Genomic DNA, 17619 nt, shown 5'->3' with positions numbered 1-17619 from the left:
GGAGAGCTTATCGGTGGAAACCAGTGGGTAGGAGGAAAAATCCATCCCGCCCACCAGATGGTCTAGCTGGGAAGCACGTCAATGTCGTTTGAAGAGGACTTGCTGGTGAAGGTTTTGCTTGGCTGGTGTGATTAGATACAGGCTGATGAAGAATGTAAGGGGACCGGAGTTTTGTAAAAACAAATTTTAGCAAGGATAGCAAAGAGCCTTTGTTCAGCTTGAATACATAACGTGTTTATAATTCTATTGCCACCGAAAACGTCCTCCCCCGAAGCCATTCCTTTCTGAACCTGGGAGGCACTGCAGTGTCTGCAAAATTCCTGTCCGCTGGTTTCCCTCTCAGATGGATGCCCTCCCTTGTAGAGGACACTTTGTGAAAACAACCCTTTCCCCACGAGAGTCGCCTGACTTGCCCCTTGGGCGGCTGCCCCAAGGATCCCATGCTGAATGTTGGCAGAAGGGCCGGGACCCCTCGGGCAGGGGCTCAGCGTGATGGTGCCCAGATTGGCCACGAGCCACGATGCATCTGGGGGACATGACCCGCATCTCACAGACCGCCCCACGCGCCGTCTCTGTCCTTTACCAGTGCCTGGCCCCGCCTGGCCTGCCTGGCGCCCAGAGGGGCCTGGGGGCTGCAGAAGGGGCTGGGGCGTGGGGCCCGGCAGGTCCAGGTTCCAGGCCTCTGTGGCCTCGTCCTCGTCGCCAGTGAGACTCGTGGGCAGGCCTGCCCTCCTTCCTGTCCTCCTTCACCAGAACTTTCTGAGGCCCCGGGTGTGGCTCTGGGCTGAGACCCAGTTGAGGACTCGGCCCTGCCGTCTAGGGCTCGCGCTGTGTCTGGTGCGCGGACATGAGACACGTGCGCAGGAGACTCGCGGGTGGGCAGGCAGGGCTCGTCCCTGAGCAGGAGGGCCCTTCTGAGGGCCAGAGGGCCGGCTGGGTGGAGGCTCAGAGTTGGTGTGACCGGGGCTGGCTCTGCAGGGCCCGGGAGGGGCTCAGGTGGCCCCGAGGCCGGGGGAGTCTTGCATGCGGGGCCTGGCACCACGCGAGGCCTCTGGATTTTCCCCCAGCCTTCTCAGGAGGGGGGGCACTGAAATCAGGCCGGCCTTTCAGATCCCAGTGGCCACGAAGTGTGGGTGGGGGAGGCTTGGCCACGGGCGGCCACAGAGAAGCAGGCCCAGCGCGTGGTGTGGAGGGGAGCCCCAAGGACCAGGGCTGATTGACAATGGTGGGCAGAGGGCACTTCGTGCCCGCTTTTGTCCTTTTACTTCTGTCTGTCGGCCCTTTACCTACAACACCCAGCAGGCCCACGGCCCAAGGTCAGGCCGTTCCAAGACTGGAGGGTGGGAGTGGGGAAGGCTCGTCCCTTGTGCCCCGGCCCCTCCTGGAGGACACACAATGGGACCGTTGTGGTCTTGCTCGGCTGTGTCCTCCGGTGGGCGGGCCCCCGGCGTCTTCTGGAACGTTTGGAGCAGCTGGCGTCACCCTGCAGATAAAGGGTGCCCCCTGGGGGAGCTCACGGGAGGGGGAAACTGCAGGCCCGGCCCTGGGCCCTGGCCTCCGTGGCAGCTCCTGAGAGATTACCTGGCGCTGAGACATGGGCCCCCGTGTCCAGGAGACCTGGGCGTGGAGGTTCCTGGACCCTGTGCTGATCATCTGTGTCCGGGCACTGCCATGGAGTGACCTAGGGCAGCGGTGGCAGGGGTCCACCTGGGCCGAAGGGGGTCCTGGCAGTGGGGAGGCCCCGGTGAAGCTGTGAAGGCCAGCGTGCCCCCAGGGCTGGGACTCGGCTGGGAGTCACTTGACAGTGAGTGTTTAGTTCTTAGGTTAGTGGGTCCCCAGGGCACAGAGCAGTGGTGGCCCGACCCTGCCCGGCTTGTAGCAGGGTCGGGGTCCAATCAAGACCCCACCAGGCCTGTGACGATGAGCACTGTGTGTGGGGACGAGAGCTCCCTCGAGGGACGGCCCACCCTGCGACCCGTCCCAGGGTGGTGTCCGGAGCTGGTGGGGAAGGCCCTGGGCAGCCCAGCCAGGTGGCCAGAGCACTGGGGGGCAGGGAGGAGACCCTCATCCTGGGAGGGTCTGGGTCTCAGCAGGGCCCTTCGCCTGCTGGAGCCTGGGTGTCCTCATGTGTGAAGTGGCCACAGCAGCCGCAGCAGCCCCAGGCCTTGGTGGCCGCCTGAAACTGCCTTCAGGGTGTGGCCAGGCAGCTCGGGCGGCCTGTGAACAGGGCTGCTGTCCTCACAGGGAGGGGAGACATTTGGGGGGCTCCCGGGCTCGGCCTCCCCTAGTGCAGGACTTAGGGTACCTGTGATGGAGGCCGTCTCAGAGGGGCTCAGGGTCATGCCGGGACCGCAGGATGCTGTAATGGGGCCACGTGGCTGGGGTTCAGTTCTCCCCATGGTCACCTGTGCCCCAGGAGACAGGGGCGGGGCCAAGGGGGAGGGCGGGCCGGTCCGCTCCTCACCGAATGCCCGGAGCAGCAGGTCACGCGGCAGACACGGGCACCCCTCGGCCACCGTGGGGGGACTTTGACGCGGGTGGCTCTTTCCTCTGGGTGCTCTTTGTTCTTAATTGAGACCTTTCCGTCGGCCTGCGTGGCTCTGTGCAGATTCCGAGTCCAGAGTCATCACAGGCCGGAAGTCACATGCTTTGCTTGTGCCACCCTCGGGGATGAAATCAAAGGCCTGGAAGTTGGCTCTCTCCCCCTGCCGACCTTGCTCACCCGTGCCCTGGGTGGTCAGCTGCTCGGACGGGGCCGCAGCAGGACGGGGGCGGCAGCCACACAGCCCTGTGCTGGACACACTTAGTGCCCAGGGGTCTCTGCAGCCTGTGCAGCGCAGAGAGGGTCCTTTGAGGCCTGAAGCTGATCTTGAGGTCCCGGGGCAGCTCCTCCAGTTTAAAAGACGGGCGACACTGGAGACAGATGCTGGCCACGGTGAATGGGCACCATCACCACCCCCTGCCGAGGCAGAGCGGAGAATAGGCACCAGACACCGTGTGCTCAGCCCGGGGTGGGGAGACGGGAGAGAGGGACCCGTGGCAAGCCAGCTGTGGGATGCAGCCTCCCAAGGGTGCCTGGTCTCTGGGTGGAACAGGAGACCCGCTAAGGGCAGGGGTCATACAGAGCTGATCTCAGATGGGGCTCAGTCCCACGGCCAAGCCACCTGCTCGCTTGGCCCGTGATGGTGAGGCGGGATCCAAGGCCACGGCTGTTGCATGTCCTGATCATGACTTCATCACTGTGAAGGCACAGTGGAGACAGGGAGTGTCCTGGGGCAGCCGCAGCGCAGGACACAGGCCAGGGGCTTAGAACAACAGCAGTTACCCCCTCACAGTCTTGGGGCTGGCAGTCCAGAATCAGGGCCGAGCTCCCTCTGAAACCTGGAGGGAGCAGCCTCCCTGCCTCTTCCAGCTCCAGTGGTTCCCGGGCTCGTGGCTGCATCACTCTGCCTCTGTCCTCATGTGGCCCCCGTGTCTCTGTGTCTTATAAGGACGCCCTTGGGGAATTAGGGCCCACCCTAGTCCACGGTCTCAGCCTTGAGATCCTTGCCTTGATTACATCTGCAAAGATCCTTTTCCAGAGCAGGTCACCTTCTGAGGTTCCAGGGGGACATGAACATTGGGGGGACCCTGTTCAGTGTGCTCCATCACATACACGACCATTATGTGGAACCCCAGAGGGTTAAGGAGGGACCAGGTGGAAGGTTCCTGCACAGTGGACAACCCCCCACCCTGGTTTGGGAAATGACTTTCTCACAGTCGTCGTCACCGTCCTGGGAGGAGTGCCCGTGGGCAGTGGCAGGAGGGAAAGCACTGGGCAGGGCGCGGCCTGGTCACCCTGAGGCTCTGGGATTTTTCCAGCTTGCCCCCAGCTGCCATCTCCAGACTGGGCATTGACAGACTGCGGGTTCCCATGTCCGGGCCCAGGCCAAGCCCTGGTGAGTGTGACATAAGCCCAGCGGGATCTTGGGGGGGACGCAGACACCATGAGGAGCCCTTGTCCTCTGATTCAGAGAGGCTGGCACATCCCCCGGGGCTCCTGGTCCTGTCCCCACGTGCACAGCTCCTCTGAGAGTGGGGTGCCCTGCGCCCCCGGGTCGAGGGTTGCCATGGCTCTGTCTGCATGATGCAGGGGTCTGGGCTGCTTTCCCTGAAATCGGCTCCCTGGGGCCTTGTGAACACTCCCACCCCGGTCACCCTGGTTCCCGAGGCTGCCAGAGGGCCCAGGATGTGGCTCTGCTCTAGCTTTCACCTTCCCGTGGCCCTCTGATACGGGCAGACCCTATGAAGCGGCCTCGGGGCCTGCCTGCACCGCGGGTGAGCCCAGGGGCGGGACCCACCCCAGGTGGCACCACCTTCTGGGTGAGCAGCAAGTTAGAGGCGGCTTTGGGGCCTGCCGAGAAGCCCCAGAGACGGGGTGGCCCAGGGGACTCCGTTAAACTGTGGGTCCTGGGGTTCCCACACCCCCGGCCCCTGCGGGAGGGCCTGCGCTCCCCCATCTGTCCATCGTGATGACTTTCCTGCCTGCCTGCTTTCTGTGGGCCTGGGGGCCCCATGAGGACAGAGCCGGAGTGGGGAGCTCGGCGGTTGTGGGCGGGGGCGGGGTGTTAATGAGGTCATCCATCCCATGTCTGGCCGGCACCTGGAGCTCTGTGCTTTTAACAAAGATGGCATCCCGGTTTGGGGTCCGTGGGGGGACGGCCGAGCACACGAGCCAGGCACCTGCCAGCACCGTCTACAGCGGGACCCCGCCCGGCACTGTCTGTTGTGGTGGCCGTCTCGTGTGTTGCCGGGTGTTCACGTCACCCAGACTCCACCCACCGGATGACGCCCCCAGCCGTGACAACCCCAAGCGTCTCCCATCACCGCATGTCCCCAGGTTGCTGGGGCCGCTGGGTGGCTGAGACCACCACGCGGGGTCTGGGATCTGGCCTGATCTGCCCTCCCAGGGGGGTTTCCTTGTGTGTCCCCTGCAGTGGCCGCCAGGCACTGAGCGGCTGCGGACACACATCATTCCATGAGGGTGTGGCTGCCTCCCTTGCTTCTTGCTGCTCTGGAGACTGCCAGGCGGGTGCCGCGCACGCCCCCCCAGCTCTCCAGACCTCTGCAGGCCCACCTGCTGTGAGGGCTCCAGCCCCAACAGGATGCCCGGGTGGCGTGGGCAGGCGGAGCCGCTGTCCCCGGGCGGGCTCCGCTGAGCCGTGCCTGTCCTGGGGGTCCCGGGCCAAGTGCCGCGCAGAGCCAGCAGGCCCGGCGCCCGTGGAGAGGAGGGCAGAGCTCGGCCAGCGTTTGGTCGGGTGCCCGGCCAGGCTGCGGGTCTGATCCAGGTGGCCCTCCAGCTCAGACGGAGGCTGGACAGACCCAGGAGTTCTGCCGAGGGGGCCCACGTGTGCACCCAGTTCGGGCGGCTGGCTGTCGGCAGGAGGGAGGTGACAGGGAGGGGGCTGCACAGAGGGACTTGCAGTGGCGGATCAGGGCCCAAAGCAGCCAAATTCCTGGCGGAGCTCCCCCTCAACCTCCCCCCCACCGTGCCAGGAGAGAAGCAGGGGGTGTGCTGGCCTCTGTGCACCTGGATGCCCACTTTCCTCCAGGGGATTCGGGCGCTTTGTAGACAGGGAATGAGGCCCCGGATAGCCAAGAGAGCTCCCAGCAAGATGGCCCAGCCACACCTGTCCTACCGAGGCCCCCAGTGGAGCCCATGAGAGTCTTCAGTCTGCGTTTGGGCCAGAGCAGCTAGTATTTTCTTGGGGTTTCAGAGACTGCAAAGTCACTCTGTAAATCCAGGAAGTAACCGTTCTGCAGCAGGAATTCCATCCACTGTCTCAGGGCGATGACGCGTTTACGTCAGGACTCCGAGCTGTTAGCCCAGAGCCCCTTGATGAAAACATAGAGGCTTCCCAGGCCTCAGGGCTGAAAACGGTGGTTCTGTAACCCCAGCCTGTATTTCAAGCCTTGAATTTTATTCTCAGCAAGAACATAGGCCGTACTCCTGCATAGCCGTGTCTCTAGCCCACACGTGCACGTGCGTGTATCCATGGTGCATGCACATGCACCCACGTGTGTACAGTGTCACTAATTCAGGATCGTGCTTGAGGTGGGAGCCAGGTTTTTTTTTATAAATTTATTTATTTATCTTTGGCTGCGTTGGGTCTTCATTGCTGTGCGCGGGCTTTCTTTTAGCTGTGGCGAGCGGGGGCTACTCTTCGTTGCGGTGCGCGGGCTTCTCATTGTGGTGGCTCCTCTTGTTGCGGAGCACGGGCTCTAGGCGTGCAGGCTTCAGTAGTTGTGGCTCCCGGCCTCTAGAGCTCAGGCTCAGTACTTGTGGCGCACGGGCTTAGTTGCTGCACGGCATGTGGGATCTTCCCAGACCAGGGCTCGAACCCGTGTCCCCTGCATTGGCAGGCGGATTCTTAACCACTGAACCACCAGGGAAGTCCTGGGAGCCAGTTTTAATGGCTGCACCAAGATCTATCTTCCAGCGTATGCGAAAAGCAGTTCCCCTTGAAGCATAAGCAGGAGATCGAAGTATGTCCTGATGGGGAAATGGTGCAGACTGAGGAGAAAATCACAAGTGCATTACTTGTAAGGAGCCCTTGCTGTGAAAGGCCTTGAGTGTTACAGAAGTAGCTTTAAGACCCTGACTGGCAGCAGCAGCACCCTGTCGGGGTGCGGGGTCTTCTGGAGACCTGGGGTAGCGGGAGCAGTCTGGGGGGCTCCCCCAGGCTCTCGGGAGCAGCCGCAGCGTCCGCGAGCGGCGGGGTGCTCGGGATGCCCGACCCAGGTCCGTGGGCAGGTGGCCTGAGCCTCAGCTTCCCCGACTTGTGGGACAGATGCCCCTCCCCCTCCTCACAGATGTAAAGGAAGGCACATTCCAGAACATTCCATGGGGAGCAGCCAGGCTCTGGGTGCTGTGCTGAGGTGCCCTGTCCTGAGCCGGCTCTCTGCACTGCCCCCGCCCACCAGCCTGCTGACCACCCTGTGACCAGGCGGTCTCAGGACCCGGGCCTCCAACACAGATCCACGTGTGGGTGGCAGGCTGGGTGCGGTGCCAGCCTCCCTGGAGCCTTTTCTCATCACGAGACCGTGGCCTCATCTGGGGAGCGGAAGGGACCTCCTGCGTCCCAAGTCCTTCTCCCAGCTCAGGCCTGAGCACAGCTGCAGGGCGGAGTGCAGACATCCAGAGCATCGGGACCCAGAAGGGAGCCTGGGGTCCCTCCCCTCCCCCCGCCGTGTTTGCCAGGGGAAATCGGTGCTGCCTTGAAGTGCAGGCTTTGACTGGGTAGAACGACGGGGTTTTATGGGAGCCTCCCTGCCGTGGGTCCGCTTTTCGCCCTCCTCATACCATCACCCTGTTGTGTTCCTGGGGTGACCAAGGCCATCGCCCTTGTGGAAGGCGTGGCGTCCTCCTTCCCCCCATCCCCCGAGGGACCTGCAGATCCTCCAGCCATGGGCGGCAGTGACCCATGTAGCAGCCCCGGGGTCACATCTCAGCCTGGCCCCTCGGGTCCTGGACCACGTGCTTCTCAGCAGGACGGGGCACAGACCCTCACATCCAGAGCCATGGGGCCTGTGTCACGGCCGCACCCAGAGCCGGGGAGCCAGGAACTAAAACCCTGTGGAGTCTGGCCGACCCCCTGCCTGTGTCTGTCGACACCTGGCTGTCAGGCTGGTCCTTCCTTATGGAGCGAGTCTTTCTGGGCCTGGGTGTTATGGGCCATTTCACAGATGGTGTAACAGCCTCAGAAAGGGCCAGACACTGTCCTAGTAGCCAGGGACCCTTCTAAGGCCCCCATGTGTCACGCCTACCATACTGGGTTGAGTGGTGGCCCCCAAAACATGTCCAGTGGAATCGGTGGATGTGGCCTTATTTAGGAAAAGGGTCTCTATAGGTGTAATTAAGGAAAGAATGGAGCTGAGATCATCCTGGGTTGGGGGGCCCTAAGTCCAATGACAGGTGTCCTTTTGGGACACACAAGAGGAGCCACAGCAGAGGTGCCAGTGAAGGCAGGGGCAGAGGTTGGAGCGATATGGCCACAAGCCCAGGACGCCTGCGGCCGTTCAGGGTGGAAACGGTCAGCAGAGAAGCTGACCCCCTCGTGTCCAAGAGCCCAGTACGTCCATCTGGGTTAGGGAACAGAGCTGAGCCCACCGTCCCTCACCAGCTGCAGCCCCTCGGGTGCAGCCGCGTCCTGGGGCAGGTCCAGGTTGTCTTCGGGAGCTCGTGTGCCCAGACGAGAAGTCTGGCTTACACTTAGCAGCTCTGGGCTCCCCGCGCTAAGGGGGAGAGTGGAGAACGCAGCCCAGGTGCCCTGACTGGACCGCATCTCGGGGTCTGCAGGGAGCGTCCTCTGAGGCACCCAGCGCCCTGCAGCCCAGGCAAGGCAGACCCACCCCGGTGCCCGCCCGTCCCAGGCATCCTGTCCCTCAGGCACAGATGGGCGCTGGGTGTCCACCCGGCCGGGGGTCTGCAGAGCTGCCCTCTTCCTCTTGAGTGGGCGGGGCCAGGGGCCACAGACCTAGCAGAACCGAGTTCACCCTACCTGCCTGCCCCGGCCCCTGGGAGTCTGGTGGCTCACAGGTGCATTTAATCTGTTGCATTTTTGTCTATTACTGTATTTTGATCCAGGAACATTTCGGAACTTGCGGCTTGGCCTCCGTGCCGCGATCCCTAACCCAGAATCTCTATCTGTCTGTTTGGCCCCTGCCAGGTAACGTGTCCAATCTGGACCCCAAGTCCTCGTTTGAAGGCACCAAAGTGGACGTGGGGAACATTGTGCTGGCGCTGTACAGTGGCCTCTTTGCCTACGGGGGATGGTAGGTTCTAGAACATCTGGGCCCTGGGGCACACGTGCTGGGCCCCAAAGTGTCCAGAAATCCATACCTCTCGGCCATCCACGGGTGATTCTACGGGGCAGGGGCAGGAAACCCCGTGCTTCCCAAGGAAGCACAGAGGGGCCCTCATAGCAGTGCTGTTCTCGGCTCGTGTCCTGCCCCCGAGAACGGGGCCCCGAGATAAACCTCTGCTGACACCTCAGGACCGGTGCTGCTTCCCAGGGGGGACGGCGCTGGGGAGGGGCAGGACCATCGCCATCTCAGGAGGCGCCCCCATGCCCCCAGCTGCTCACCAGGAGGGACCTGGGGGTATGGGCATCCCCTCTCCACTGGCCCAGGGCAACCAGGACGGACTCCCCATGGAACCTGCATTCTTTCTTTCCGATGACTGCGGGAGGAACGTATAATAAAAGTTTGCTCTCTCAATTCTAGGAATTACTTGAATTTTGTCACAGAGGAGATGATTAATCCCTACAGGTATGTATGTGAACAGAGACGCGTGTTTTTATCATTTTCACATGAGAGAAGGAAGAAGCCTGGTTCTGTCCAAGAGCCCATCCTTGGGCTCAGCCCAGCCCCCGACAAAAGCAGTGCACGGCCTTCCGGGAGGGCCCCTGGGGTCAGGATCATGGGGGCCGTGTGATCTGGAAGAAGATTCGTCCTCAGAATGGGCAGGAAACCCATTTCACAGATGGGGGCGTGCAGGCCGGCAGGGTTGAGTCGCTGGCCCAGGTTTGCACAGCTGCCCTGCCCCAAGCGCCACCTTCCAGCCACTTGCTGGTCACGTGCCGCTTCCCCCACAGCGAGGGACGGGCCCGGCCCCGTCCTGGGCTTCATTTTGGTGATGTGCCCACCCGGTCCTTGCAGAAACCTGCCCCTGGCCATCATCATCTCCCTCCCCATCGTCACCCTGGTGTACGTGCTGACGAACCTGGCCTACTTCACCACGCTGTCCCCTGAGCAGATGCTCACGTCGGAGGCCGTGGCCGTGGTAAGATGCCACCTGCCGCTCAGAGCCGGCCGCGGCCCTCCGAGCCCACGATGAGGAGCGGGCCGGGCCCCTCGTCTGCACACGGCGCTCCTACTCAGAGGGGTTGAGCTCGTGCTTTACGGAGCCTGCCAGCGGGTGCAGGGCGCTGGCTGTATGTGGGGACCACGGGGGGCTTTAGCAGCGCTGGTGCCCAGGCCGCCCTGGACAGTTTTAAGTCCGCACGTCTGTGGTGGTCCCGGTGACGGTCGCTCTTAGAGCCCAGGGGCTGAGTCCATTACGGACCTCCAGCCCCACCTCAGAGGCCTGTCCCGCCTTCCGAATAAATACTGAGCCCTCGGGGAGGGGACTGTGTGGGGGCCGGCCCGGGGGTGGGGGGCGGCGAGGAGCATGCGGGGGGGCACGCGGACGGCCAGGTGGGGCAGTCGGGGCGTCACGGGGCAGGGCTCACGCTCAGCGTCCGTCTAGGACTTCGGGAACCACCACCTGGGCGTCATGTCCTGGATCATCCCCGTCTTCGTGGGTCTGTCCTGCTTTGGCTCCGTCAACGGGTCCCTCTTCACGTCTTCCAGGTGAGCCCGGCCAGGGCCGCCCTCGGTCCCTCAGGCTCTGGCGGCAGAGCGGTGGAGCGGGCGGGGCTGCCGCGTGGGGAGCCGCTACACGTGGCTTTCTCATGTGCGCTCGGAGAGTTCTGTTTTTTGTTACTTTGAGTAATAACATAGCTGTCAAAACATTCAAGTGACACAGAAATAACCCACGTTCCTGCCCAGAGGTGACACAACTGCTGTGTCCATCCAGGCGCTCTCGTGGGTTCATGTCAACCCCGTGGGGGGCTGGAGGTGACAGGGCCTCTTGCCAGCTGGGTCCGTGAGGGACACCGAGGCCCACGGCAGGGAGCCCAGCCCTCAGCAGAGGCCCCCTCCGCGCCCCACCTGCCTGGGTCCCTCGGCCGAGGCCGACCGCCTTCCCCTCTGTCCGCAGGCTGTTCTTCGTGGGGGCCAGGGAGGGCCACCTGCCCTCCATCCTCTCCATGATCCACCCGCGGCTGCTGACGCCCGTGCCCTCGCTCGTGTTCACGGTGAGTCCCCGCCCTCCGTGGGGCGGGGGTCACTGGCAGGGCGAGGTGGAGGGTGGGCGTGTCCCTCGGGGATCCGTGTCCCTCGGGGATTGTCGGGGGCTCTGCAGAGGGAGTCCGGGGAGCGGCCACACCGTCCCGGCTCTGCCTAGTGTCACCAGGCTGCGGACCGGAGGCCGGCGGGGAGATGCAGACGGGCTGTATCGCAAAGTGTTTCTCCACATCCTGCTCTTCGCCACACGCTCCCCTGAACTCTAAAGGGCGCTGGATAGTTTTTTGTTTCTCGTTCCAAAATTAATACGTGGTGGTTATAAAAAAAAAAGAGAGAAACAAGAAGCAAAAACAACCTGGAGGCATGTGAAGCCAAACCTCCCCCTCCAGGGTAGCGTGTGGCCTCTGACCCCTCCTTGAAATCCGTCAGCGCTTTCCTTTGCCGTGAGGGTCTGCGTGTCCCACAGACCACACGTTCCTTTAAGACGGGAGTGGGCGCGTGCGGGCAGCCTGCCCGCCGGATGTGTCCCGTCGCCGGCAGTGGCTCACGGCCCGCCCTGTGCTTGCAGTGCCTCATGACCCTGCTGTACGCCTTCTCCAAAGACATATTCTCCGTCATCAACTTCTTCAGCTTCTTCAACTGGCTCTGTGTGGCCCTGGCCATCATTGGGATGATCTGGCTCCGCTACCAGAAGCCAGATCTGGAGCGGCCCATCAAGGTGAGGGTCCGCGCGGTCCCCACGCGTGCCCGGGCAGCCAGCGTCCCTGGGTGGGCCTCCGTCCCCTCTGCACACCGGGGCTCAGGGCGCCCTTCTCCAAGGGCCCTGGGGAGAACCAAGCAGATCAGTGCGTGAACAGCTTCTGATCTAGGCTGGGGCCTTGAGTTCTGTTGATGACTGTTTGATTCTAGGTGCTGGGGTTCATCAAAGGACACGATAGACACCCCCCCCCCCAGCCCCTAATCCTCCTAGAGCTTATCTCCTAGCGAAAGGACAGGAGCAGAAGTAAGAAGCTTGCAGCACGGGGCGGCCGGGGTGGCCATGCGCAGACTGCACGTGGGCGGAGGGGAGGGGCCCCACCTTGTCTGGGGAGGGGCGTGTGTCCTGACTTTGCCCCTGAGTGAATGGAGGCTTCTCGGGACCAGGCTGCCCACCGCGCCCCCGGCCTGAGGTCGGCTGTCTGTGTCCTCATAAACTCAGTACTGGGCGCAGCTGCCCGAGGGCGACCTCGTTTCTCCAAAAAGGGGGTCACAGCCCTGCTGGGGAGGCCTGGTGAGCACGTCAGCTGTGCCCCCGGCAGTCGTGTCGGAGTGAGAGGGCAGAGCCCGTGGCGTGGCGGCTGGCGACCGGCAGCTCCTGCCCCTCCTTCAGTCCTGGTGGCGTGTGGCCAGCAGCTGGCACCTGTCCACGGGCCCCTTGCCCACCTTGCCCACCGAGCAGTCCTGCAGTGCCAGCCAGGACGGACCCTCGCTCAGCCCGGGGTCTCTTGCCAAGGTGTAGGCAGAGGGCGGGTTCCGGGTGTGGGCAGGCCGCCTGGCAGGAGGCACGGTGGATGCAGACGGGACAAGTGTCCCTGGGGCCTTGGCTGCGCTGTGGGTGCCTCTGTGGCGCCTCTTCCGGGCCCTGTGTGGGCGGGGCTGTCTGCCAGGCAGCCATGCAGCCTGTGGTCCAGTCCATCCGCAAGGACTCTGAGGAGGTGGGCGCCCCTTGCCTATTAGCGGGTGGCCGCGGCCTTCCCAGAGGCATTGCCCCAACCCCGGGAGACCGTGGTGAGGGGCGGGGCCAGGGTCCCGCCCCGTGATGTGGGAAGCCTGGCTGGTCCAGCTCACCCGCCAGCACCAGCTGGGCTTTGGGTAGTTACCGCCCAGCGCCGGCTGCTGAGGTGGGTGAACGGAGAACAAGGTGGGGTCCCGGTTCTCAAGAGGCCAGCACGACTCGGGAACCTCGGGGCCTAGTAAAGCCTAGAGACGCTGCACGGCAAGGGTGGCAGCCGGGGGGTCGGGCCCTTTTGGATCCGGAAGGATCAGCTGGGCGCAGGTCTGTCCGGGGGGGGTCCGTGGGAGGGGCTGGGTGGGCCCAAGGGCGAGGCCGGCTCTGGCGGGGGCACAGGGAGGACGCCGTGCTCCCAGGGGTGGCCAGGACACGACAGGTGTAGGACAGGAGGAGACGTCCAGCGCCCGGTGTCAGCTGCGTCCCCTCCCCAGGTTCACCTGGCCCTCCCGGTGCTGTTCATCCTGGCCTGCCTGTTCCTGATCGCCGTCTCCTTTTGGAAGACCCCCGTGGAGTGCGGCATCGGCTTCACCATCATCCTCAGTGGCCTGCCTGTCTACTTCCTCGGGGTCTGGTGGAGAAACAAGCCCAAGTGGCTGCTCCAGGGCATCTGTGAGTACCTCGCCCCGGCCGGACCTCCTCCACCCGCCCTGGGGTCTGCCCCGCCCACCTGGCCGTGCTGCCCTGACCTTACCGCACTGGCCCGGAGCGACGCGTGCGGCAGGCTGGGGGTCGGGGTCGGGACGTGTGAGGCCCTGGCCGAGCAGACCGAGCTGGGCGTGTCTGGTGGTGACCTAGCCTGCATATTTCAGGGTAAGGCGCTCAGCTGCACACCAGCTAATCTCAGAACAAGGGATTCCAGAAAACCAGGCTGCTCTTGCCAAGTAACGAAATCCCCGTCTGCCGCCAGCTTAAACCCAGCCGGCTGAGGAGAGAAAACAGGATCTGCGCTGTGGCCACAGGGCTCATTTACAAGCCTGGTTCAGCACCCTGTGCTGAGACCGCTGTTAGTGTGACAGGCTCCTGCATGGGCTTCAAAATCCCCAGGGTAGCCGTCCCAGAATTCTGATGGGCACCTGCCCGGGGCCCAGGACGCTGTCCGTCATTTTGCTGGAACTTTGCCTCCAGCCCGGACTGTAGTCCCTGTTAAAGAGCTGTCAGAACACACCAAGGGCCTAGAGCAGGGCCCCTCCATTCTGAAATCGCCCCCTAGTGATGCCCGCGAAGGCTCTGTGGGTGATGGGCTCACCTGGGCGCCAGCACACCCGCCTGCTCCAGCCCCTCTGAGGACCGCGGTGGGCGTGCTGGCTGCCGGTCCTGGAAGTCTGCCAGGCGGTGGCCCAGGTGTGGTGTCACAGCCCTCCAGCAGCGGGGCCACCATCTAGTTAACGTCTCTCCATGGTCCTGGGGTCTGAACCGGGATGAGGGGTGGAGCCAGCACCCGCCTGTTGCCATGATCCTTGGCGTCACCTCCCTGAGTAAAGTAACTCTCAGGAGGCCTGCAGGTGCGGTGTGCGCACGGGCACACACACAAATTGGGAGGTTCCACATAAATTTCTGGCTTTCTGGCTTCTCTTACACCCTTGGGACGCATCACGACGGGGCGGGGTGAGCCCACGTCCCTCGCTGCCCTGACCCCCCAGGCACGGGACCACAGGACCCCCGAGTAACTCCGCTCTTCTCCTGGCAGTTTCCACGACGGTCCTTTGCCAGAAGCTCATGCATGTGGTTCCCCAGGAGACGTAAGCGACAAGATCTGAGAAGCTGCCGGAAAGAAAACGCAGAGATTGTTTTAAACCACCCACCCCTTAGAAAGCGACTCCGGTCCCATCATCCAGGCAGCTCAGCTGGGGGCCCCCACTGTCCCTCCCCCGGGGTGGCGGCCGGGCCACTGTGAACCCTGGTACGAATTCAGTCCCAGAAGACGGATGTCTGTGGATACCTCTCAAGCGTGGAGGCGGGAACGTTGGACCGAGGAGGCTGCGGGCTTCCTGCCGAATCGGGCCTTCTCCCTTCTCACCTTTGTGTATTTGTACTTTTTTTTAACTTTATTTTATTTTTTTTGGCCGCACTGTGCGCCATGTCGGATCTTAGTTCCCCAAGCAGGGATCGAACCTGTGCCCCCTCCATTGGGAGCACCGAGTCTTAACCACTGGACCGCCAGGGAAGTCCCTTTATTATTTTTGTTTTAACTTAATCTTGGGTCGCGTCGACGCCACCAAGATGATTATTTTTTAAAGAAACGTGAGGGGGTCTTTTCTCCCCTAATGCCACCCGTAGCACGATGTGCCTCAGAGGGACCAGATCCTGTCGCCAGAGTCTGGCACGTCTCCGAGAATGGAGGGGTTCTGAGAACCCCCTGGCAGAGTTCCGGGCTCGGCCTCGCCCTCTGGACGGTGGCCTGGACACATGCGCTTCGGCTTTGCCGTTTCTCTGTTATTGTAGACGTAGTGACTTTTGTGAAACTAACCCACGTGCTCACGTCTCGTTGCCTTAAAGACCTGCGCTAGCTCCCTTCCCAACCCCCAAAAAGAAAGAACATCTCAATGAAAGGCTTGTAGAAGGAAACGCCTTGGGCTGATCAACAGTGGTGCCCTGGTGCCTGCCACGGGCAGGGGGATCCGAGCGGAAGTCAGGGGCAGCTGGGAGACCCCGGACCTCCCACCAGGACGTGCAGATCGGGGCCAGTTTTGGGGCTAGACCCTGTCACTCAGGACAGCTTTGGGCTCCTGACTGTACATCCTTCCCTGGACGCCAGCCTGAGCAAAGGCCAGAGGATTCCGGCAGCTCCTATGGTGGGCAAGTGGGCAGTGCTGTTTCAGGTCTGTTCTGCATCGGTTTTGGAGCCAAGCTCTAGCCCTTTCAAAGCTTCACAGTTGAAATCTGGAAGCAGACACCGTGACCCCTCATGGGCTTCTCCTCTGTGTTCCCGCAAGGCAGCTCTCCCGGGCCTCGAGGGCTGGACAGCAGCCCTGCCAGCTCTCTGGGGCTGGCTCTCCGCTCCTGGCCGAGGCACTGCTGTCCCCTCCCCTGTCGCCTGTCCCAGGCTCGGGGAGCTGGCGTCCAGCCCTCAGCACTCCGACTGCACCTGCTCCGGAGGCCACCTGACTCTCAGGCGGCCTGGCTCCCGCTGAGACCAGCATGGCACACCCACCCTCCCCTCCAGAGAGGCTGTGCGCGCAGGCTTTTGTTTTTGTGGTTCCCATAGCATTTTCCCCAGGGGAGGCAGCCGAGGCCCAGAAGCTCCTCTGGCCTGGCCACCGGCTGGCTTTGCTGTGCTGTCACCGTCCACAGAGTCAGCTTGGGGAGCGGCGTCATCCAAGGTCAGATCGGCTCCCTCCAGGCCCTTCTGAGGCGCTGGCGGCTCTGCCTTGGCCTCTGCCCCCTGACCTTCCCACCACGGGGAGGGTGAGCCTAGCCCTCGGGCACTGAGCCTCACTGCTCAGCCGTAGCCATTCCCCAGGGGCCACGTGAGCGCCGAGTGGCCAGTCCATCCACTGCCACCCACCTGGGCTCCGGGGCCCCGCGTGGTCCGACGGGCTCAGAGAGACCTGACAAGCAGCTTGTTGCGGGGGGCCAGGCTGGGCATTGAGGCTGAAACAGAGGTGGCCACGTGTCCACCCCTCCCTCTTCGTGCTGGTCAGGAGACCCCTGCCCACCTGTAGCTCCTGACATGTGCGGACCGACGTCCACAGAAGTCTCCTCACCAACTCAATTGTCCCGGGGCTGTATTCCACGCATCTAGGGGCCCAGCTCAACGTCTGAAGGCAGAATGTCACCCAGGAAGTCAGAGGCCTGATTTTAGACTTTCTGTCTTGGGGCCTCAGTTTTCTCACCTGTAGATGGGGGCCACAGCTGCTGTACCACCTGCCTGGTGGGATTGTGCCCCTTCAGGAGGAGACCGTGGCCATCGTAGCCACCGCAGCCCCTCGCACAGGTGGCGGGCAGGATGGTGCCTGGGGTGCGCTGCCCACTGCCTTTCCGCGGTGGTCCAGCAACCTCTGAGCAGATTTTGACCTCTTCCCTCCAGGGTGTCGGGATGACACTTAGGACGCATCGTGGTCAGAGCACTGGCTCTAGATGCGACCTGGCAGAGTGCAGGGAGCCAGGGGTCCCTGTCCAGACTGCAGTGGCCTTCCCACCATGTGCATCTTGGGGAAGTGGGGTGGTGCCACCCCTGCAGGAGTGACGGGGTCCCTTTATGCACTGCAAGGTCAGAGGTAGTTCTGAAGCGTGGCTCTCCCCAGCATATGTGGGAAGGCAGGTTGGGGGGCCCAGGCTGTGATTCTTGGGGCTGTGGGGTCCCGTGCAGCCCAGGGCCCCGCCCCTGCCCGCCCCTTAGAAGGCAGGCGTGTCTGTGTTCTGGGGCAGAGATTCCGCTCCATCTGACCACACTACTGACAAGTGTCCTGAGCGTTCACCTTTGTGGGTTATTTTTTTTTTTTTTAAGCCGAATTTTGGCGTAACGTGTGCAGCCGTTGTGCTTTGTTCCATCCTCATGTCTCGCTAGTGTAAGGGGTGCTGTCGGCACAGTGTTTATTTATTGTGGGAGCGGCGTCCAGCCCTGCTCTGCGGGTCCCCGCCACGCCAGCCGCCCGCCACGATGTCTCGCAGTGACGTGTGTGTGACTTCACGCCTCTCTCTCCTGCTAACCGCTAACCTGTTACACGCTTGGCTGGTTCGACATGGGGAGTTCTGTGTTTTGTGAGCGGTTTTTGTTTTTAAAGAAGAATTATAAGCACTGCTGATGGTTTTCTGTCTTGTATTCAGTGCCAGATTCTGGGTGTAGGGAGGTTCCTGGAGGTGCCTCCCCGGGGTTAGGGTGGGGGGAGGGGTTGATCATACACCTCCTTGCCCAGTTCGTTTGTTCATTCATTCATTCATTCATTCATTCGCCAGCAGCCTCCTCGAGGCCACAGGTGGGTGATCAGGGCCAGGGAGGAGGCAAGGGGGTGAGCGGGAAT

At 62.7% G+C, this 17619-nt stretch overlaps 1 protein-coding gene across 1 annotated transcript in view; it reads left to right on the top strand.

Annotated features, from left to right (window-relative positions):
* Positions 1–17401, top strand: part of SLC7A5 (solute carrier family 7 member 5) — a 32979-nt gene extending 15578 nt beyond the window's left edge. Inside the window, exons 3-10 of the mRNA XM_082436914.1 lie at positions 8709–8814; positions 9265–9309; positions 9700–9823; positions 10289–10392; positions 10802–10898; positions 11456–11605; positions 13090–13267; positions 14346–17401. Coding sequence (XP_082293040.1) covers positions 8709–8814; positions 9265–9309; positions 9700–9823; positions 10289–10392; positions 10802–10898; positions 11456–11605; positions 13090–13267; positions 14346–14401 — 860 coding nt within the window. The 3' untranslated portion in view covers positions 14402–17401. The remainder of the gene's footprint in view (positions 1–8708; positions 8815–9264; positions 9310–9699; positions 9824–10288; positions 10393–10801; positions 10899–11455; positions 11606–13089; positions 13268–14345) is intronic.
* Positions 17402–17619: the final 218 nt, after the last annotated feature.

Source organism: Balaenoptera physalus (genome assembly GCF_965194825.1).
Source record: "Balaenoptera physalus genome assembly, chromosome: 19".
Taxonomy (NCBI): Eukaryota; Metazoa; Chordata; class Mammalia; order Artiodactyla; family Balaenopteridae; genus Balaenoptera; species Balaenoptera physalus.
This window is presented reverse-complemented; position numbering and strand designations above follow the sequence as displayed.